This window comes from Ictalurus furcatus, chromosome 23 (genome assembly GCF_023375685.1).
Source record: "Ictalurus furcatus strain D&B chromosome 23, Billie_1.0, whole genome shotgun sequence".
In the NCBI taxonomy this organism is placed as follows: Eukaryota; Metazoa; Chordata; class Actinopteri; order Siluriformes; family Ictaluridae; genus Ictalurus; species Ictalurus furcatus.
The window spans coordinates 1,104,381-1,129,267 of NC_071277.1; the positions used below are offsets into that span (position 1 = coordinate 1,104,381).

The 24,887-nt window shown below is 39.7% G+C and overlaps 1 protein-coding gene across 1 annotated transcript in view; it reads right to left on the reverse strand.

Moving 5' to 3' along the window:
- Window positions 1-15,662: 15,662 nt before the first annotated feature.
- Window positions 15,663-24,887, reverse strand: part of pou6f2 (POU class 6 homeobox 2) — a 75,031-nt gene continuing 65,806 nt past the window's right edge. The window contains exons 7-8 of the mRNA XM_053610918.1: window positions 21,387-21,555; window positions 15,663-16,167 (exon numbers count right to left, since the gene is read on the reverse strand). Of these exons, the coding sequence (XP_053466893.1) occupies window positions 15,663-16,167; window positions 21,387-21,555 (674 nt within the window). The remainder of the gene's footprint in view (window positions 16,168-21,386; window positions 21,556-24,887) is intronic.

Here is a 24,887-nt window from a genome sequence, read left to right on the forward strand (position 1 = left end):
AGGCAGTTACTAAGGAGTGGCTAAATGGAACTACAGAGGTTGTCGGGGACATTAAACATCATCAAGCCGAACAGGAAAACTCATCTACTACAGCCTCACTGTGTTCATACTTGCAAACTATTCCAACTCAAACTGTCCAACTTGTAGATTTATCTATAATACATGTTTAAACAAACAGACATTATTGTCTCCAAAAACAATGCAACATGGTCACATTCCCGAAAAAAGATGGAGGGCCAATTCAACCACAAAAAGAGTACAGTGGAACCTTAGGAACATGTTTTTCAATAAAGATTTAAAAGTTGGAAACTTAGTGGCGGTGATGTTGAAGTCATGCAACCATGGTGTAATTCGTTTGTAGTTTATAGCTAAAGTGTCATGTAATGGTGGGTTGAGACGTATGCAAGTGCAGATAAGAGCTTTATTAGACAAACCCAAATCGTGAAAAACAGGGGTGGTGAGAACAGGCAAAGGGTCAGGCGATCGGCAAATGGGCATGAAACAGGCAAGGCAAAGCACAAAACGAGAAACTGGAAGCGAGATCAAAACTAGACACGAGAACAAATCACCGGCTTGGTATATTTAATACACTCAATACTTTACGAAGTGCATAGACACACGAGGAGTTTAAATCACAAACGTCATCAAGGGTGAAAAACAAGACAGCTGAGAACAATGATGACACATAAGGAAAACAGCTAATGACAATACAGGGACAGAGACAGGACAGAAATCATAACAAACACATGTGTTAACAGTAAACAAGTCAATGTCACTGAAAAACCCAGAAGACGCGCTAGCGCTTCGAGCTTCGGAGCCTGCTACATGCTCCAGCACTAGTGCAAGGGGAAATAGTGGCAGAGACCACCCCTCCCCAAAGTGCGCTACTCCCGGAGCACCAGACAGAAATCGCTCCCTCCCCTGGTGGTCCTGGTCCTCTGGTCAAAATATTTTCACAGCCCCTCAGGTCCCGAGGCAGGCATATAGCACAGATAGCACAGATATATACCACATATACCACAGATAGCGGGCTCCTTGAGCCGAGGAACAGGCATTAGGCTGGAGCAGGTTCCTAGGCAGCACCCGGGCGGGATCGTTGGCTTCGGAAGAACAGGAAGGCAGAACAACGTCCTCAGCAGAACAGGAAGGCAGAACTTGGCTGGCCATGTCAGCAGCCTCTGGCATTTTCAGAACTTGGCTGGCTGTGTCAGCAGACTCAGGTGTGAGCAGAACTTAGTTGGCCGTGTCAGCAGACTCAGGTGTGAGCAGAACTTGGTTGGCTATCTCATCAACCTTGGACAGGAACATGGCTTGAGAGGCCATCTCGTCGACCTCAGATAGGAACTTGGCATGCTCTCTGAGGTTCAGGTGGGTGGCGGTCTCTTCCGCACCGCAAAGAGATGACGTGATATCCCCAGCCTGGCTTGAATATGTAGCGATGGTTACTGTGCAGCCAACAGGAGGAACGTAGGTCAAGGCAGAGCCCAATGGGGAAGTGACGTTGGCAGAGCCCAAGGGGGAAGCGACGTTCCCCATGAAGCTAGAGGGGGGAGTGACGCTCTCCGCGAGGTCTGAGGGGGGAGCGAAGTTCTCCATGAGGCCAGAGTCAGGAACGAAGTTCTCCACGAGGCTAGAGGGGGAGCGAGATTCTCCGTGAGGCCAGCGGGGGAGCGAGATTCTCTGTAAGGCCAGAGGGAGGAGCAATGCTCTCCATGAAGAATGGGGGGGGGGGCGATGTCCTCCATGGAGCAGGAAGGGGGAGCGATTTACGGCGCGAAGAAAAGAAAAGGTGCATAGATGCAGAGTGACGTCCTCAGCGGAGCAGGATGGCAGAGAAACTTCCTTAGCCGAGCAGGATGGCAGAGCGACGTCCTCACACAAGCAGGAAGGCGGAGCGACGTCCTCAGTGGAGTAGGAAGGTGGAGCGATACCCAAAGCGGAGCCTGACATAGTGACGTCAGGCGGAGCAGGGAAGAAAAGCGGAGCTCTTGGCCGCACCAGAAGGCAGAGCAACGTCTTCAGCTGAACAGGGATGCTGAGCAGCGTCCTCAGATGAGCAGTGAGGCTGAACAACGTTCTCCGTGGACTTGGCAGGCTGGATGAGATCCACAGTGGGGGAGGGAGGGTGGGGGATGGTTCCAGCCTGGTTGGAAGGTTCCTCCTTGCCCCCTGATAGCATACATCATGTCGAGCCATTCCTGGTTGGCTTGAATTATGAAGAACTTCCCCTCCTTCTCCCACCTTGGCTTTTCCCTTTTATAGGGCCTCTTGAAAATTCTGCTGCATCCAAGTTATGGAAAGTATTCCATCACGAAATGGAAGCACCTCAAGCCTGCGTGCTCCAGCACTAGCACGAGGGGAAATCATGACATAAAGTCTATATAACTTTAGCTTTTTAACTCTGGCGACTGTATTTAAGCTTCAAAATTCATAAAGTCTGTGTTCATTTGTGAAGATTATCTTGCTGAAAAAAACATGTAAGAATCATAAACTTTAGTTGGTCACAGATGTTGTTTTCTGCAGTAATCTAAAAGCCAATGGAAAAATCCTATTGGATTTTTGTTGAGGGAACCAGGGTGATGCTAACTTCTGGACTGGCCTACAAAAAATACGTCATCCATGCAGCACTCTATTAAGGAAAATATGCTGTTATGCCACATGATACAATTACAATGAGCTCACTGTGTATACACAATTGTCAGATCAACTCACATCACAGATTCCAGTTCCCAACATGCACCATAGCCTACAGACATCGTCGCCACGGACTCCACTCCCCATAACACACACATCAGGGGGCCGGACTGAGACATAATTTCAGGTCAGGAGTCTCACATTCATCCAGACCACCCCATACACCCACAACAAATTTTGAAACCAGTGACAACCCTAGAGGTAGTGAAGCAGTCCAAATTTATGAGGAGAATGGTAGCGTTGCAAGTCAAAACTAACAGGTTCATGATTTATTATCAATTTATTATCAATTTATTATCAAATACTGAAGTCGGAAAGGATCACTTGAGCACATAGGACACGCAGTAATACAAAATAGTAAACAAATAAACAAACAGCAGGGCAGTGGGCCACATCAGTTGTCAGGCCACCGTGAATTCTCCCGGTGCTACCGATGGCCAGTCCAGGCCTGCACATCAGTCACGGGACTTCTGATTGTGCACACCTGATCCCTTTCACACACACACACACACACACACACACACACACACACACACACACACACACACACCCTTTATATAGAGACTTTCTACCACCAGAACTCTGTGAAGTATGCGATCAGTTGCCTTTTGTCTCGGTTGTTACCAACCTTACATGGTGTCTGATCTTTGCTGGTTTTGACCCTTATATTGTTTTTGTATTTGCTTAAACTCTGATATCCTGTTTGTAGAACGTAGCCTGTGCCTGTTTTTGAGTACTGTTTTTTAATTTGCATTATTTGCCTGGACTTTTATTAAACTGCCTTACCAGCAGCTGTCTCCTCTTACATTATGTGACAACAATATAAAGAATACTGCGTCTCCTGTTTATTAGGTTAATGAATATAATAAGTAATTAACTCATAAATTGTCTGAGATTCGTGGAAATTTTGCTTTAAGGTTGATTTTCAATCTGTGAAAACTTTATCTTCATATTACTTTGTAAGACTCAAGAAATGATACCAAGCTTTACTGTAGTTAGGGTGTAATGGTGGTCTTGGCATTTGTACATTTACAATCATAAGAAAGGTAAAAAAAAAAAAATCCAACCACACCATGTTTCTTTTTTCAAATTGTTTAAATTTCTCACGAGACCTGATTTTTTCTTCTATCTAATGCCATAAATATTAATATAACATAAATTAACATAAATATTAGTGCACTGGTGTAAAAAGCTTCTCATATATGTGTAGCTTTCAAAATCATGAGGTTTGTATGTCATTTTGCTTATTCAAGAAATACTAGAATACAACACAGTCTGAACTGAAGCGGATCAATGTCTAACCGTCTCTCTTGTGCTTCTATCAGAGCCTCGAATAATCCCGGCCATGGATGTGTGATACAGTATAGGTTATGTCACGCACACAGCCACAATACGGCAGTGAATTACTGTATTACCTTGAACAGATGAATCCAAACTAATACATGCTGTTTGCCATTGTATCGACAATAACATTGAAACAGAGATGGAAAAGTTCCATTTGCTTTCCATCTTTGCTTCTAGGCCAAAACAGATTGACAGATGATAAACAATAGCAGAAGAAATAGCACAATTACAGAACTAAAAGAGAAATGGGTGTGAAAAAAGGGGGATGTGAAACAACTTCTACTGCCACACTTAAAAAGAACTCTAGGGGGAACGGAGAAAAAGGATGATGCGAACATCTTCGACATCGCTTCTCAGCCTAATGTTAATAATTTATGTTGTGTGTGCTTTTTTTATGATGATTATTTATTTATTTACTGCTCTTCCACTTGGCAGCTAGTCAGCTTTGAAAGGCTTTGTGGATGAAAAACTTTGGAGTTGAAGTTTTTAGAGGTTTTCAGCTGAGAATGAGCTTCCCTCTTTGTCTAAGGCATGTCTCATTACTGTTATCTGCTATGACGAAGCGCTGAAATATTGATGCAGATACCTTTCAGTTGACCTTAAGGTTGTCTGTAATAAATTGCTGTAGTAACCATGTATTGTCAGTTTGCTTTTAGATGTGAACTTCATAATGAAATCTGAGTTGTGTGTGTGAAAAGCAGTGGGGGGCCATGTATTTTTCAACTAGGCCTTTAGAGCTATCTCGTGCAATTAAACCACCTTCAAATAACCTCACCATGACACTAGGGCTATATGCTATTCAATAGCCGCTATTTTGATTTTAATTGCGTGAGGATACCATCAAACCATCAAGGATGTACAACTAATAGGCCATATGACAAGATGCTGCATCAAAAATAGACATCACATCAAATTAGTGTCATTACCAGAGAAAAAAGTCCAAACTCAGAACAACCAGTCACATTTACTCATACGACAACCAAACGAGCAAAAATGCTACAAAACGTCTGGGTTACGCACGTAACCCTGTTCCCTGAGAAGGGAACGAGACGTTGCGTTTAGCATAATACTATGGGAGCGCCCCTCGCGTGCGACCGGCATCTCAACCTTGTGTAAAATCAACCCAGATGTTCCCTTTCAAAAGGAACTCCATGTTGCATTTAGCATAACACTATGGGAACGAGAATACCCACTCCGTCATACCGAGGGTACAGCCTGTTCAAAAAGGCCCGAGGGTCACTGCAAGACACTCGAGCCCGGGGCAGAATGGATATCCAGGCTGTTATATCGAATGAATGTGTGTGGCCTAGACCAGGGGTTCTCAAACTTTTCCAGGGCAAGGCCCCCACAAATTTCATTAACATTTGACCGAGGCCCCCTTTTGCAAGATGTCTTTAAAACACATTAAAAATACAGACTTCTGAATATATCCCCCTTTTTTATCAATAATTACACCTTAAATCTTTACATTACATTACATTAGGAATTGATTGTGTGTGTGTGTGATTGTCTGAGAGTGAGAAAGAGAAAACATACTAGTGGGAGGGATGGGCACACCAAATTGTTGAGGCCCCCTGGGCACCTCCTGGTGGCGCCCACTTTGAAAACCACTGGCCTAGACCACCCTGCAACAGCACACACATCCTGTAAGGATACCCTGTTGGACGAAGCCTTCGAAGAGGTGACCCCCCTAGTGGAATGAGCCCTTCTGCCCAGTGAGAGTAGTGAGACCACGCGCCTCATAAGCGATAGAGATTGCTACCACTATCCAATTAGAGATGCTCTGCTTTGACACAGCATCACCTCTACTGTCGCCGCCAAGCAGACCAGCAGCTGCTCCGGCTTACGTCCACTGCTCCGGCCAGTGGCGTAAGTACAGAGAAGAACCCTTACTGGAAACAGCATGTGCATCCTCTCTTGTTCTGGCTGTTTTTTTGTGAGGAACAGAAGAGGGCAGAAAGCCTGCAACACCACAGGCTGGGCAGCAGATGTAGGCACTTTAGGAATATAATCTGGCCTAGTATACAGGAAGGCCTCGGCTAATCCAGGGGTAAAGGCAAGGCAGGAAGGGGCAACAGAGAGAGCTTGTAGATCTCCTACTCGCTTGAGAGATGTCAGGGCCAGCAGAAGAGCTACCTTTAGAGGCAGAAGCTTCTCAGAGGCTGACTCTAAGGGCTCAAATGGGGCACCTGACAGACCTTCCAGGACCACAGAAGGTCCCAGGAAGGTATGCGCGGCCTGCAGATGGGCCTCAGCCACCTGACACCACGCACTCCAGGACTGTAGCTATTGCGCAGTTCACTGGGTCTAGCTGGCGTTCCTCACACCACAAGACAAAAAGCCGCCACTTGAGCGCATACAATTTCCTCGTGCATGGTGTTCTAGGGTTCAACATGGTCTCTACAACCTCAGTTGTGAGACCAGAATCTATGAGCTGGTGCCCCTCAGGGGCCAGACCCTAAGTTTTCGTAGTTATGGCCGAGGTTGATAAATCAGCCCTCCGGATTGAGACAGTAGATCCACTCTAAGGGCTCAAATGGGGCACCTGACAGACCTTCCAGGACCACAGAAAGGTCCCAGCTGACCCAATAATAATAATAATAATAATAATAATTATTATTATTATTATTATTATTATTATTATCATCAGTGCATCTCTAATAATAATAATAAATAGCTAGTCACAGGTCTGTCTATCTTCTCTGATGTGTTTCAGTACTGTGGACACCTAACACAGCCGTGCGGCACCTACAACACTAAAACTTTACAGCGCGGCTCGTAAAGTTACATAATAAATCCATCATACTTACCAAAGCTGCTCATAATTTGAAGACAAAGTCTATCCACCTTTCCTTCTTTATAAAGAGTTCAATGACACGGTTGTACAGTACATCGGTGCATTTCAGTTCCATCAAAAGGTCATTCTCAATTGCCATTGAGGCCAATGTTGACAGTCGAGCCTGCATAGTCGTATTTATTGAATATGTTTTAATACGTTTTAGGGCTGAAAATGTCCGCTCGACAGAGAAAGTAGAAACTGGGGATGGTCACCGCAAAACATGCCAATGTTAAAGTTGACGCATGATCCCATATAGATCTTTCCATTGAAGGAAAGTGACAAGGTCAGCAGGGCTTTTAACTTCAAAATCAGTCATGGCATACATTACAGTCAGCTCAGTGTTAAGCTGGGGCAGGTTGAAGAGAAGTCTGTGGCTCTGCGTTAAGATGGAGAAGGCCACATCCGGGAATTTTCTCTGGTATGAGTGAAACTGCTGAGGGTCAAGGAGGGAGAGAAACATTATTTTCCTATGGTCTTTAAACTGGTTCCATATCTGGACAAGGATGTTGTCCAAAATATCGCTGTGGAGTTTCTGGTACCTCGCACGAATGTCCCCCTGTGATTGGCCTCTCCGTGTGCATGGCGCATATGTTTCACGCACAGCAGATTTGTAAATCTCACCAAATCGCCCCCTCACCCTCTCAATGGTGTCATAAAACTCATCCACTCTTGCCAGACAGAACTGTACATCAAGTGTTTTGCTCTGCAGTATTCCAAAAAGTAAAAAATGTGGAACGCAAAAAACAAAATTCAAAATCATCCAGATGTGCACTGTATCAATCAACACAGCGAACATAAATCCAGTCATACTCATCATGGTGTTCTAATATGTACTCAAATAGCTCCTTTAGGGCAAATCTCTTCTCAAAGACTGTGCTGACCAATCTAGAACCCTATTGCCACCTTGTTGGTGCCATATGAGGAAGACGACACTGGCAGATACCATCAAGCAGCTGCGTGCGCTTAGGGAATCTGGAAAAAAATGCAGCTAGGCCTTTGAAATATGCTAAAAAGATCCTGCATTCTCTATGCTTTAATGCCCCTTGAGTTAAATTGATGGGCATAGCAATGTATAAATAAAGTCATAGGAGTCCTCATCTTAACTTTAGCCTATACCCCATTATGTCCAGATGCCATGACGGCAGAGCCATCAAAGCACTGTGCCTCAACTTTATCCAGGCATTCGTATTCCTTCAGGAATCAGATAATGTGAGCAGCAATGTCATCAGCCCACTTGCCACTCGAAACAACGTCAAATCTGACAAACCTCTCCTTGACATCAGTGTCTGTCACATAACGGAGCACCAGTGAAGGCTGGGATGCAGTACTTACATCTGTAGTTTCATCCACCATATCTGCAACAAAAGTTGCTTTTTTGATCTCCCTTTTTATCTTCTCTCCCATCACTTCAGCTATAGCACTAATCAGGTTGTTTTTTATTTTGCTCGAAGTCACTCTAAACAGTTTGTCAGTGGAAAGGTGGTAATGCAAGTCTTTGTCGTGCTTGGCCAGAAAGGAAATAAGTTTGACATAGTTTCCCCTATTTGTGGACTCCTTGCTTTCATCGGGTCCCCTAAATGAAAGCTCCTGTTTACCCAGAAAGATGACACAATCAATCAATCTTTTCAGTATTTCCCTATTTTTCTTGACTTTATCGTTGTGGAGCACTGTTTTCCTCAGATTTGTTCATTGAGATCAGGTGTCTCTGAGTGTTTTCAAAAGCTCCATTGCTTGCAAGTGTCCTGCCATGTTTTGGAGTCTCGTTGCAGCCTTGGTTAGGTAATTCAGGTTTGCAAATCCAGTGTGGCTCCGAACACCATATCGGTCAGTTGCAAATAGCAAGCATTCCCAGCAATACAATTTGCAATGTTCCTTTGACACTGTAAGGCAGGTGTACCTTTCATAATTGGTCGATTGAAAGTACCACACAAATCCTTTGCCTGGCTGGGACAGGCCCGCTAGCTGAGGGGTTGATCAACCCTTCTGCACAATTTCCTGCTTTTCTTGAATGGTCCTTCTGGAAAAAGGCTTTGCCAGTAAATCTGCCACCAAATCAATTTCTTCTCCTCCTTCAGCCATAGTGAGTTAAAACAACAATAACAACAACAACAACAAAAACAACAGAGCTAAGTAAAAATCTAAACAAAAAAATCTAAAGCACTTGAAAATCTTAATGTCACATGAAAGAAAGTTTGTGAGCTAGTTGGTTATACGTCAGTTAACTGTTACGTGCTGATGTAGGAGGCTGTGGTGTGTCAAAAAATATGCCCAATATGCCAAACTCACAATCTGTCTGGTTAAACAATATGAATCAACAACATCATCTCCATTTGCTTCAACAACAGAGGGGATTCACTTGAAATTCTGAAGGCCTCAGGGTAGACTTTTCACCCAGAGACAGCACAGATATGCCGTGTCCTTTCTATGCCAGATGTAGTGCTGTGTGGTTTTTCCAAATAGTTCAATCTTAGTTTCATCAGTCCACAAAACATTTTGCCCATACCGCTGTGGAGTGTCACTGTGCTCTTTTGCAAACTTCAGGCGTGCAGCAGTGTTCTTTTCAGTAAGCAGTGGCTCCTTCGTGGTGTCCTGCCGTAGATACCCTGCTTGTTCAGTGTTTGACGTATTGTAGACTCATGAACAGAGATGTTCGCCAGTTCCAATGATGCCTTCAAATCTTCGGCTGTCATTGGGGGTTGTTTCTTTACCTCATTGATGAGTCTTCGTTGTGCTCTTGGTGTCATGTTGACTGGGCGCCCACTTCTTGGTAGAGTAGCAACAGTCCCAAAGTGTCTCCATTTGTAGAACGTTTGCCTAACTGTAGACTGGTGAATTTCTAAAGTCTTTGAAATCACTTTGTAACCCTTGCCAGCTTTATGTAAATCAACATTTCTTGATCGCAGATCCTCTGAAAGGCGAGGCACGGCTCACATAAGCGTGTGCTTCTTGTGCAGAGCAAACTCCAAAAGTTTGAGGGGTTTTTATCAGTCAAAGTAGCTGTAGTCCACACCTCCAAACTCATTTTCTTAACGAGACTCCAGGTGTGCTAAAACCTGACTCCAATTAGCTTTTTTTTGAGGTCATTAACTCAAGGGTTCACATACTTTTTCCACAAGCACTATGAGGTTTTTTTGGTTGTTCTCAATAAAGACATGAGGGATCAGATTTTTTTTGTTATTATTTTATACACAGTATATACACAGTTATACTATACGGTTATACAGTTAAAAGTTTAATTAAACAAACACATTTTATTAAACCCATATGCATATAATATATGTTCTATATATCCTTCACTATCCCTGCAGGTTTATGGAAGGTCTAAAAAAACACAGATGGGAGCAAAAATGTTAAAATGCCACATACACCACCACAGGATTGCAGCAATAATTAAGAAAAAAAAGTATCGCTAGGCACTAAACAAATAACAGTATCTTCAATCTTCTATCTGTCTGTTTAACGTCAGTGATTATAGACCTTGTTTATTTATATAAAATCCCTTGTTTCTGCTTTTTTCTGCTGGTCTATACACATACACCAAAATAGTAACCTAATCCTTAAACAAAACTGAAAGCTTCTGTCAACTAATTAATAATTACTGTATGCATCATAATGATGATATGCTTAAGAAATGATTAAAATTGTTATAGGCCTATACAGTAAACAGTATAAATACTGTCCAAGTCAAACACATTAATACTACAATATATTTATTTAGTATTGTCGGCTACTTTACGACCTTTCTAGTCTCATCTGCTTTCCAATGGTTGTAGACCTTGTCCAGATATATAAGACCCTCTGCTTGTGTAGACTGGATTCTCATTAGCTGATCCAAGTGGTTGGTCTCAAGATAGTTTCGTGATTTTGCCTTGATACGATTCATCAGAATGAAACCGCGTTCACAGTCTGCACTAGACGCTTGGAACGTACCACAAATGTCAATCAGCTGAACTCAGTGAACTCCTCACTTTTTAGTGTCCAGGTTACCATCTTAGCAAATGTCCGCAGTGCTCCCATCTTCCATTTTTCTTTAATAGTGAACTTGAAATCCTTGTACTGCTGACAGATACACCTTGTGGCAGACTTGTCTGTTTGTTTTAAAATACCTTGGAACGTCTCTGTTAGTCTGGTTACTTCACTTGCACCATGCTCAAAATCAAGTGTTAAATCCAGTGTTTCTAGGTTAAAGCAGACCATTCGTTAAGTTCACCTTCAGATAATCGAGCATCAAGATGGTCACAAACCTTAATTGCGCAGAGAGGGGCAAACAAGGTACTGAAATTCTTCACGAAACGATGGAAGAAGTTTGTGAAGCCTAAGAACCGCTGGACTGCCCAGACCGACGTTGGCTGAGGCCACTCCTTGACCACTTGGGTCTTTGCCGGATCCAGTCTCAGCTCCACACAAGACACAATAAAGCCCAAGAATGAGATGTTGGTAATGTGAAACTGACTTTTCAAGCTTTACGTATAGGTGGTTCTCTAGGAGGAGCTGGAGAATCCGGCAGACATGAACCACATGGTCCTTTAGTGAATTGCTAAAGATTAGAATGTCATCGAAATAGACAAATGCATAGTGGTTCAGGGTCTTGCGAAGGACCACATGAAGCACTGGAAGACCGCTGGTGCGTTCATCTGACCAAAAGGCATTACGAGATACTCGTAATCAACTGATGGTGTGATAGAAGCGCTTTTCTGTTCATCCCCTGCCCTCAAGATTTCGTTTTCGTTTGTTTGAGAGTCAAGATTTTGTTTGTGTGCCTAAGATTTATAAATAAACTCTTTAAATCATAGCTATGAAGACAATGAGATCTGGACTTCGGTAGTTTGGGGAGGTTATTTGTTACTATTTCTCATCATGTCCAGCTGTGAAATTCATTATGGAAAGTGTGGCATCCTGTTAACGTAGTAATGTAGTGGCAGAATTTAGTAGTCTACTGTGAGGAAAAGCTTGCATTCCAAGACAACCCAGTGGGCAGTGATGACTGGTTCTGTACTGACCTGAGAGCAGCTTAGGAGACACATCTGACATAGCTATGATATAAATGTGCGAGTATGTGCGAGAACATGATGTAATTGTAAGTGTTGATGGGGGAATTTTATTTAGACTACTTGTAACTGCAACAAGCCAAATCCGCTTGCTAGTTGATCAGGTTAGGTTACAAGCTCTACAGTCGACTATGCATAGGCATTTCAAATTTATATTGTTTTAATTGGTGTATTATTCAGTGCTACTCATTAACAGCACAACATGAACATGGTAACGTTTATTATTAACTCTTCATGACATTTGAGATTGTACTGATATCGTATCATCTAATGTTTAAACCGAGTCGGAGCTTATGGAAAAATGGAAGAATAACATAATGGAGATTTCAATCGAGCAATTGTACACATTCCGCATTGTGAAATATTAACTGTGAGACATTAATGTGGATCTCGGTATAGATTTGGTCCTGAGCATGAGTATCAACAAATCAGATGTTTCATGTCAAACAGTTGTTTATTATTAATTATGGTACAAATAAATGTAACAGATCTGAAGCTGTTCAGGAATACACAAAGTGCAGCTTTACTGACCAAACATATATTGCTTTATATATATGTACAGTTTTCATAAAATTTAAAGCAGGTTTATCAGCTTTGGTTTCGAGGTGTTCAGTGTCACAACTTTTCACTCTCTCTCACTCTCTCTCTCTCTCTCTCTCTCTCTCTCTCTCTTTCTCTCTCTATGTGTGTTTGTGTGTGTGTGTGTGTGTGTGTGTAATCAGTTCAAGACAATTGAGTTCGGTCACAAAGCTCTCCTTGCTCCCTATTATATAGGGCAATTCCAGTCACAGTCAATAAAGTTCATCAATGTAAATCACATGGGGGGCAAACAGACAAACAAACAAACAAAACCGTTACAATAATGTCTAAAATGTTCTATACACATGACCCTGGAAACCACAGCATGAAAGATAACTGGTAGACTCTCATTCTCTTTGAGTACCTACCATGACTAGTGAAATCTACTTACACACATTTACACAAAGCCACAAGTTGCTGTTCATTTCTCGTCCTTCTAAAAACTCACTACTCACGGCATACACGTACAGTCATGAGGTAATCTTGATGCTAGACTTTATGATTCTTCCATTCATTTTCCTCAAACATTTCAAATATTTAAAGATTGTCAGCAACATTTAGCCATTTCTCTGTACAGTGTGCATATTACAATTGAGCTTTGGTCCAGCATTGAAAAGATGAGCAAAGGCAGAACTCATTTCTTTGTCTCTTGGTTTAAGTTTTTTTTTTCTTTCCCCTTTTCTTTTCTTTTCTTTTCTTTTTTTTTTTTTTTTGGTTACAGCTTCTTTGTTAAACCTCTGTATGATATACCATGTCTGCAACCATGAATCCCAGGCTAGTCAGATGAAAATGAAAAAGGTTTGTGATTATAAGTCATAACTAGAGCAATATACATCTAATAAACCTAATAAACTGACAGCTCAATGTATTGCATTAAAAATATTTCCTTGAAACCAAACACAATACAACATTTACTGTAGTTCATGATGACAAATTAAGATGAAGTGAGAATTTTTTTTTTTTCTCAGAATTTTGCTGATTTGGAAAATGTTAAATCTCTCTCTGTCTCTCTCTCTCTTTTTTTTTCTTCTTTTGCTTGAATAAAACCTTGGCCATGCTTGGATCAAATCTGATTGCTGGAATTATTACATTTATTATTCCTCTAATAAATACCTTTCTAACTTTTCTGTAATAAAATTACTTCCAAAGCTTGCTAGCCAGAACAATATGTTCATTGCTTTATGGGTTAAAACAATATTGAAAGAGTAGTAAAGCAAAAACTTTAAATATTCATAAAAAAAAAATTAAAAAAAAGTTTTAACCTTTATAATTTATAGTGTGGCATCCTAGTTATATGTTTTGCACTTAATTATAATAAATGTCATCATTCTCATTTTAACACTTCCATGTTTTAATAGTAACTCCTTTTTTTCATGTAAACAAAGTCGTAAGCTAAAATTAAACATGTAAACCCACACAGTTTGGCAAATAATAGGGTTATAAAGTGAAACATTATTATTTGTATGTTATGGCCTGTGGCAGTCATTAGTCGCTTCAATCTGATTTCTCACCAGATTTTGAAGAAGGACAGAGACAGTTATAAGAAAACCAACTGCTTAATCCGAACCTGAACCATTCATAACTTCTCACATCAGTTGCCTCACTCAGTTTTTCTTTTCTTTTCTTTCTTTCTTTTCTTTTTTTTTTTTTTTTTACACATTTGTTTCCAAAAGCTTTTTGCCTAAAGCAACTTTCACTCCCTCTGCTTCTTGCAGATATTACAATCATGTAATTTAAATTTGTAATTTAACAAAATTATGATTTTATTAGTATAAATGAATATTTTAGTGTTCTTCAAGCAGAGAAATCTTTAATGACTGCTGAAGAAATAATATTCTGTCATGTAACAACAAAATGAAAGAAAGCACAAACTTAATGCAAGTATATGCAGGTAATGCAAGTATAGTACTTGTGGGTTGTAGTACTTTTTGTTCTGAAGCTCAATCAGTATTTGCAATAGTGTCATTTCAACAAATTGCAAATTCATAAGACTTTATATGAGACAACTCAGAAAAATACACATGCATGTTTAGGCTAGCTAGCTTAGCGCGTCATTTGTATAAAATCAAACAAATGACCCCACTATTTAGAATTCCTATAAATTTTGTGAGAGAACTGGTTGTTCATTTTGGTAACGTTGTGTTTTGATCACTTTTTTGTCTAACAAATACAGTGCAAAGTTACAACAAACCTACCAAATAATAAAGTTTAAAAAAAAAACATTCACGGAAATGATAAATCGTAGCAATGATCTCATTTAATTTACCACTCATTGGTTTTGTGCTGCAAATCATGCAGTCCTGAAGCCATTGTTGAGACAAAACATTGAAAAATGTCATCACAGCAAAAGAAGAAAAAAAAAAGTAATGTTTTTGCCCATGTATAGTCCTTGGGCTAGAGCCCATGTCCTTGGGCTGAAGAATGATGTTCTTTGGCTAGAAGGCTTTGGCAATACAATGACATACTGTAGTTTAAGTCACAGCTGCAACAATGTGGGTTCTGCCATATCGACCACCTTTGACATATAACCCATTCTTCCAGAGATTAAAAAAAAATCGTTTAAATGATAGTTTTACAAACAGGAGTGAGGTGACTAAAGAAAGGACCACAGGTATATGATGTGGTCATCTCTGGGACAAAATTTCCAAAGAGTTTGTGATTTCAATTTAAAGACAAAATTATCGTAATATTTACATATAAACCCAAGTGAGCAAGTGAGACAAAGATAATTTTACACCCTCCCACCACCCCACTGCCCCTACACATAGATCTTTTTTTCCTTTTTGGTCAGTACAAATGTAAAAATTTAGAACACATTTACAAAAAACAAACAAACAAACAAAAAAACCCTTCAGGAATCAGACACATCAGACTTTGGTTGTAGTAGTTTTATAGCTGTCCTTGATTTAGGTGTGATCTCTAGTGTAAATTCTCTGCTTTGTCCTGGATGAGGACTGCAAATTTGTAAGCATTTAGACTTTTTTTTTTTTTTTGCTTAAATCTCTTCACTTCAATGTCATTACAGCACTGCTATTAACATTTCTATCCTGGTTGGTGGTCCATCACAGTACAATGTTAGAAACGTCCAGGTTTTTAGCGTCCAGTCGAATGAATCATTGGTAAATGGGTCCAGTTTTTCTCACATAAGTCCATCTGATCTATGGATGTTCTTCCAAAGGGTCAGCCAGATGGTCCATAGGTGCGACAGCCCCAAGCTCTGGCTGTTTCAGCCTCTTTATTGTGTTTTTAAGCGCCTGCCTTTTATTGCAGAACCAGACACGCACCACCTCACGGTCGTAGTTCAGTTTCTCAGCAATCTCGGTCATTTCCTGGCCCGAAGGGTGTGTGTTCTTCTCGAAGTGGCTGTTAAGGATCTCCAGGGCCTGTGGCGTGAAAGAGGTCCGGCGCTTGCGCTTTTTCGATGGCTCACTGCCGATAAACTCGGTCAGGTTCTGCATGCCCGAGCGATGGCGGGCTTCTGCCTCAGCCATCCAGCGCTCCAGCACAGGCTTAATCTTCTGGGCGCTTTTTGGCGTGATGTCCAACTTCTCAAACCTGGCAGGATATAAAAGGCCAGGGTTCAGTTTGCCTGTCAGACTGCTAGCTATAGTGCTCTCTTGGGCTTCCTGTGGTAGGAAAAAGTGGCTTCTCAGGATGGTGTGTCTGGGGGAGAATTGAGAGAGAACAAGCTTACTTCGGCTGCCCCGACTGGGCGAACGGGGTTTGCTGCCTGACCCAGTTTCTCAAGAAGGGTCTCCTGGTCCAAGCTGCCAATGAGACAGAGAGTTTCTCTTATGTCACTTTCTAGTTGCATCAGCACTTGTATGCTGAGAAATCTACTTCCGCTAGGGCATGTGTTTGTAACACAGCCTTCTTTCTGTGCTAGTTCACTTTGTAACTCTCTGTGCTCAGTTTGCAGTGATGGACTGAGGAGACACTTCCACAGACTGAAAAAAAAAAAAAAATCAGATGCTCCAAAATTATTCAGCACCTAAGTGCTATATTTAAACAATTTAAGTGGGTTTAAACTCTGATGTTTAACTCAAATGCACAATGATTTAAACATAACACACTGAAGTATATTACCTCATTCAATATTCCCTCTTTTCCTAAGCAACAAAATGTGCATTTACAAGTAAAAACATTATTTATTCACATTTATGGCTTAAATTATTGACTATAGTGCACAACTATTTTAATATACACAAGTTCTCTTCATCTCCATCCATGCCAACTCTGGCATCCAGTAAATGTTTAATATTAATACATTTTCATCCCCCAGTTTTGCATATGCTTGCAGATACACTCGTTAGACTTTGGAAACTTGAATATTTTATTATTATTATTATTATTATTATTATTATTATTATTATTATTATTAGGCATGTGTGTATGCATGGTCCCCTGTGATGGGTTTATTCCACACAGTGTTCAAGTGGCTCCAAATCCACTGCAACCTTGACCAGGATTAAGCAGTTACTGAAGATGTTTGAATGATGATGATGATGATGATGATGATGATGATATTATTATAATTTAAAATTTCTGTGAATGTTATTGAACTTTTAAAAAAATATATTATACATATTTACGCCATAGTGCACTACTGTATGTTTATTTTAATGAAAGAACACCAGTCTATTTCACCCCAAACCAGCACTAACTATATATTATAAATTAGCAATATAATACGCAATAAAATTACTATATAAAAACATTTGTGGACTACAGATAAATCCCCTACACAGACGTGGGGATCTGCTCTGACAACAGGTGTGTGTAAATACTTAGGACATGTCACTGGGACTAAAGTCATCTTTTTATTTCAGCTTATTATTCTCAGATCTCAGGTTTTGGTAACACTGTTCATTGAGGTTCCCTTAATGAAATAAAGTAAGTTAACATATGTATAGTAACTGATATTTGTTTAAATGTTAACATAAATACGCCTGCATTGAGTAGTGTTTAATGAATTTACACAAATGAATTCATAGCACGTTCCTGAATGTTGTTGAACTCTGGTTACTACTAACATGTTCCTTAAGGTGTAGGTTCAGACTGTGGATTTAATTTTACTCTCTGATGGTGTGAGTATTGGTTAAAGCAGATTCTTATTTGCTTTATTATTTAACATTTTGTTACTTTGTTAATTGTACTTAACAAAGTGTGCTAAAGTTCATGGTTTGTCCATGTTAAGTGATGTGTCAATTAATGAACCTTAATGTAAAATATTACAAATATTTCTATTTATTTATCATGTTTATTAAGAAATTGAGCGGCGCACATAAGATCACACTGGGGGAAATAATTTTCTTCCACTTTAGTAAAATTTATAATGTCAACAGCAAGTAAAAATAACAAAACCTCTTTTAGAGACTGTTCACAGGCAGAGCCACTCTAATATAATCGTGTGTTTGAGTGTGTACAATAGTGTATGAGGGTGTTCACTAAGCAGCTTACACCTGTCAGACAGGCCGAGAAAAGCCTAGCAGAGGGAGAAGAGAGATGAGTCCCAGGCTCCTACAAGGATGTCTTTGACGGAATCTTAACTGGCAGTTGAGGAGAAGCCTGGAGCAGGGGCAAAGGCCTCTGCTCTCAGGACCCCAAATGCAGCAAGACACATTTTTTTTTCCCTTAACACAAGGATGAGTGACGGCCCTCTGTGAACACTGGACAGAGGAGTTAACAAAAGCCAGAGATTTGGCATAGTGGAGTCTTATTTATTCATTTATGAGCATATTAGCATTTTGTCTTTTGCGTGAATCTGTGGCCCTTTGTTGTTCTTATGATGAGAATAGTGTCATATTACAAGCCACACTATAATAGAACTGGAAATAAGCGGGGAAATGGCCCACTGGCCCGAAAAAGTCCAAACTACACACACATAAACCAAGAGATTATAATTTTTTTAATAAATATTTTTAAATGTAAAGTTTAATTGACCTTTTTATAACTATATAGCTATATACTGTATATTTATCTTTGTAAATAAGTGTATGAGTGCTAAAATACAAGATGCACATGAGAGACAGTCTTCCAATTCTCTTATGTATACACATCAGTGTTAAGCACTGTTTCTGCCTAATTTGTTTAGCAAATTATAACCAGAACCTAGTACATGAATCATTCATGTTAGCTGGTGTTTCAGTGTGGGTTAATGTTGTACATTCATGTGGCTTAAAAGTCTTAAAGCGATTCCCATCTTGAAATTATGCAGTGACCATTTTGGAAGTGTTCATGCGCATCGTTGCATCCTAAGTAGGATTTGTGTTGCAGATGGTTGTGAATCGTTGCATGTAAGAGAAAGAGAATTTGATTACAGAATATCGTATCCATGCTTCCTACCAATTGATACAAGTGAATTAGTAAATGTTATCCATATAGAAAGCTATGCCATGTTAATATTTGTATCCTTAGTGGAGTGTTAAATGGACACTAAGATTCATTTGAAGGTCTTCAATAGATTCACCAATCTCTGAGCTTTTCGATTCATTAGCTTTGATCATGACTGACCACATCCCTTATGTGACTGTTGGGGAAAGTAGTAAGAATGTTTTTCCCCAGCGTAAGCTCTGAGAGATCAGACAGCATGGAGACATCTGTCAAGCTGAGTTTGACTGAGCACAGAGTATAAGAGCCTCAAGAGCCTACACAGAAAAAACAACAACCACCTCATCCTTATCCTCCTTATCTTTGTTGATGTTAACCAAAGGAAAGCATGTGATGTCTGCTGTTAAACTCCACGACATAGATCAGTCTGTCATGTCCAATGCCATACAAATAAACGAGTAATTAAATAAATAAATAAAAGCTCCTGTCTCCTCTCTAAAGAACCTAGATGAAAGAACATGGAGTAAAAGCTTCACACTATCCATTTATTTGGCAACGTAATGGCTTTTAATGTATGTTTCCTAAATATCTGAATTATGTATTTGGGAAGTATAAATATTTCATGCAGAATTTCTGAGACTTTAAACATTAGTTTGAAGCTTTATAATTCCCCGCCAACTCGCCCCTCAGTTCTGTCACACTGTTTCAGGTTTTATTCGCGTTTGATGTTGATGGGATGAAATTTTAAAAATTGCATGACATCGCTGTGACACATAAACAGAAGCAGCTCATCATCATGCCCTAAGATTTCAGCAAAGATCATCTTAAAAAGAGAAAACTATTTAACAAAGTTAAAATGTGCCACAAAAAAATCTAATGTGTGAGAGCATCTGAGCCCAAAGATATGAATTTATCATGTGTAAGGTCTTTATATCAAGCCTTTAGATTTCAGATGTATATGTGATGGGCATTTGTTATTATGACCAGCCGTTTCCCACGGCAAAACACCGGCCCATAGGTAAGTCTATCCAAACTCATATGATTCATTTACGCCAACATGAGCCATAAGGTCTGATAAAGGAGTACAAATAATGGGAATAATGGATTTAAAAGGCTTCAGAGGTGATTTATATGGCTTTTTGCTGAATATTTTGTCAGTAGTTGTTATGGGACTAAGAACATTAATAGCCTAGTTCTGTCACGTTCTCTTTAGCTAAATCCATGAGGAACACATGTAGACCTTAGTAATTATTAACTGCTTTAAGTGCTTCTTGTAATACTGCTAAAACATTTTGCATACACTCAGTAACTTAACTCTCATATATACACAGGACAGAGCAAAGAAATCTTAGGATCTTACATCTATTTCAATATGAATACAGGCCTACACTCTTAATCGGAGCATGGAGTAGGTACGAATTCTTATTTTATGGACATTATGGAGAGTTTATTTATACTAGCACATATAGTATTTTCATATATATTGATTTTCCTGGGTATTTGATAACTGTCAGTATTTTAATTTCATTTTATTTATTCATTGTAATGTAATTAGATATACAGTATTCAGAATGATCGAGGAGGATAAAAATGTTCAATGTTTATTAATGTTCATTAATAATGTTAAATAGTCAAATCTCTCAGCAACCAATAAAATGAAGAATGTTTATAAAATCATCTTATTTATGACCAAAATTCACATCTTCCCCCACGAATGTACATTTTAATTTTCCAAAAATTAGTTATATCCATCCTTGGATATACCATCTCACATGCTAATGATAGGTTTACCAATGATGGACTTGGTAAGTGGCTTCCATCCATCCATCCATCCATCCATTTTCTGTACCACTTATCCTACACAGGGTCATGGGGGATCCTGGAGTCTATCCCAGGGGACTCATGGCACAGGGCGTGGGACACCCTGGATGGGGTGCCAGCCCATCACAGGGCACAATTGCACACACATTCACACACTTTGGACAATTTAGAGATGCCAATCAGCCTACAACACATGTCTTTGGACTGGGGGAGGAAACCTGGAGGAAACTTCTGAAGAGCATGCAAACTCCACTTGATAAGTGGCTTATGTTTCACAAAAACAGTAGTGTTTTAATCCATTTTTTCTGTAGGAATTTATCACTTGCCTTTTAAAAATGATTATTCTTCATTTTACCCCTCGTATCACTGCTATCAAAAGTAAGACAGCCCCAGTGACTACGTCAGTACACATGCTACTGTATTATATGTAGCCAGAGCATCATCGTAACCTATACATCAGATTTAGAGATAATAATGCTGCTCTGCTTTTTTTTAATGATTGCATTAGGCAGTGCAAATGAGTTGACGTAGAAGTTTTTACGTTAGGGTTGGATAGGGTAATTATCAGGGTTTGGGTGTTTTTGGTGTTGATATAATTGTACTGTAAAGTAACTTTCATGTGTCTCAACTTACACTGAGAGAGGAATACCCCCAAACTCCATATCTCAAATGCAAAACTATCAAACTAGTTTTGCAACCTGTAGTTTTGTGCAGCACATTGCCCTGCTTACCTGCAGATGGCGGATTGGCTGTAGGCAGGCCCCTCCGTGGCGCTGAGAGCTTGGCCCACCTGAGTTTGTGTCAGACCCAGAGACAGACGACGGATTTTAAATGCTTTGGCAAATTCTCGGATCTCCTCCAGGTTCACACCATCCACTTCACTTGGAGCAGTTTGAGGGTCTGAGAAGCATATAAAAACGAGCAATGATAAATATTAAAACATAGAACCTTGAAATTAGGTATTTTGTTTAATTATCCTATTCAGTGATAAAAAATAAATAAATAAAAATAATAAGCATTCTGAAATAATGCTGTCATGAGGGATTTAAAGGAGCACAGCTCAAACAATTTTATTTGACTCATGATACTGAAATTTGTAACTGTATACTGTACATATATCTATCTATCAGAAGGCAATGGATATACTCAGTGCTAAATTGAAAACTTTAGCATGCAGGCATCGAATATGTGAGCCTCTCATCTCGCAAATCTGCAAAACAGAGATTTGAAAAATCCCCTTGTTCGTTTAAAATTCCTCCCTTATCCTAAATTAACTGGACAATGCATTCAATTCCAGTGCTTTCAAGAATGCAAGTTAATATTTCCTGGATAAAAGAAATCGTTTACACTCTGTACGTAACAGTTTGCAAGTCAATGAAATATGTTTTGTGTTGTATGTCACTGTAGTCCTGCTTAGCATTCCACTTATGTAGAGGAAAAAGTTTGGCAGATTAAATTATTCATGTTGGTCATTATCAATGAATTATTAAAGAATCCTCCGGGCATATTGAAGGTAAAAACCTACTGAACCGACCCCTTGTCATTCCTCATAAGTAAATGTGATCTTCAAACATGGAGCAGTACTCGCCTCTGCTCTGGCCCTGTAATGTTTAATAGTGGAGATGAAGATGAAGATAAATGACTTATATTTAGCAAGACATACTGAGTTACAATCAAACACATTTAAAGGTAAACCCAGGCAGTTCCTTTAAGATATGACTGAATGGCTGTGCTTTAGCTTAAAAATAACAGACAGCACCAAGATGCAATTTCATGTTGTCTGTGCTGCTTCTCCATTCTTTGAGTGAGACAGATGCTGTGAAAGTAGAGCTATTAGGCTAAGAAAATAATAATAGTTTGACCTTCTGCCTGCTGCAATGCATGCCACCTATCAGCTTATTATTTTTAGTTAAGTTGTGTGATATATTAAGGTTTATTAAGGTTTATAAAGGTTTATTCAGGACAGGTGACTTGTATTCTATATAGTTCTGAGAAGTGCAGGTTTTTCTGAACTGATAACTCTGAATGTATACTCTTGGTTTGGTCCCTGGGTTTCACCTGTGACATAACCTGCATTTGTTGTTAAAAAGGATAAAGCAACATGAAGACCAGAGAGCTGTCTATGGGAGAAAATCAAACCATTTTGAAGCTGAGAAAAGAGGGAAAATTTATCAGAGCCATTGCACAAGCATTTGGCATAGTATGTAAAACAATTAGGAATGTCCTGAAAAGGAAAGGAAATCAGTGGTGTACCGAGTAACCAGACATGGAATAGATCAGCCAAGGAAAACAACACCAGCTGATGACAGATACATTGTGAGAGCTGTGAAGAAAAACACAGGGCAGGGGTTAAGGTATCACAGTCCACCGTTCGAAGAAGACTTCGAGAGCAGAAATATAGAGCCCATACCACAAGATGCAGACCACTCATCAGCAGTAAGAATTAGAAGCCAGATTGGAATTTGCAAATAAATACAGAGATGAGCCACAAAAGTTCTGGAACCAAGATTAACCTCTACCAAAGTGATGGAAAGGCCAAAATATGGGGAAAGTAAGGATCTGCTCATGATCCAAAATGTACAAGCTCATCGTTCGAGCATGATGTCGTGGCTTGGGCTTGCATGACTGCTTCTGGAATGGACTCACTAATCTTTATTGAATTCAGAAGATTACAGGAACATTTTGTCTGCTAATTTACAGAGAAATGCATCCAATCTATTTGGGAGGAACTTCATCATGCTGCAAGACAATGACCGAAATCACACTGCCAACACAACAAAGGACTTTATCAGGGGGAAAAAGTGGAAGGTTTTAGACCGGCCAAGTCTCGCAGATGCCTTTGAAACCAGACCTTTACCATATTAAGCATGCATTTTACCTCCTGAAGAGAAGACTGAAGGGATAAAACCCCCAAAACAGACAACTTAAACAGGCTGAGGTAAAATCCTGGAAAAGCATCACAAAAAAAGTATGCAACAGTTGATGCAACAGGTTATGTCAGTGGGTCGCCGGCTTGATGCAGTTATTATAAACAAGAGATAAGCAACCAAATATTAAATGTTATTTACTTTAGGATGATCTGTTCCAATACTTTTGCAGACCTAAAAACTGGGTGGTCTGTCACCAAAGGTGCGACGTTCAAAGCTGTTTAACACATCCAGATATAAAAAAATATCCAGAAATGAAATCTGAAATTCTGATTCATCGTCTCATTTTCATCTTTTGCTCTCAAAAATAATGTGACTTCGGTATAGTGAAAACAAAATAATTGGCCTTGCTGTTTCAGTACGAATATAAATGTTATAATACCATGAATCCAGATAAATATTGGAAATATTGACGTAGTGTTCTTATTCTTTAGAGAGAGCTGAAAATATAAAGCCTTCATTCATTCAGTCCGATCATAGCAAACATTCAGCTTTTTGTAGCTCTGGGTCACTGATTTTTCTTACTTTCAACCTATGTTCTCCAGATTTGTGCCAGACAAGGATGCTGTGACAAATACAGTGTGGCATAGAAAGCTGCACCATGGCAGCAAATTGATGAAATGAATAGAGAATGCCAGAGGTATTACATACATTTTGACACAGAAGAAGGGGAGAAAAGAAATATGAAACAGACCATTGGCTGTGTTTGCAACAAGTCGATCAATGGCAACTTCCCTTTTATTGAATTCAAAACTCCATCGCAGATGCCTTTGAAACAGGTTTAAGGCAATTGCCTGTGACAAATGAGAATTTATCTAAGTAAAGCAGTTTTTTAAAGAGACGCCGGGTCTGTGACAGGCAGCAGGGAGTGATTTATATGTGGTGGCTAAGCAACTCCGCACACAAGCCTCTGTTTATGACACATACACTTTTTAATGCACACGGTCACAAAGAAAAGTGCACAAAAACAATCCGAATACTGTTCGGCTCCAGACAAAGACAGGAATAAATATCAGTACAATGTTCGGCCATGTAGATGGCAGACCTTGATACACGGTTTCAGCGTTTCAGAGCTCTCTGAGTTCTTTGTATTCTGTTTTTTTTTTTTTTAAATTTGTATTCAGACTTTTATTGGTGTATTTGAGCACCACAACCTCTGTTTGCTTTACAATATTCAAAACATTATTTCTTTTTAAGCCTTCAAATGCATACATAGCTAGGCCTGTTATAATCACCATTTCACCCACCAGTAATTGTATCCAAGATTTCACACAAGATGTGTGTGTGTGTGTGTGTGTGTGTGTG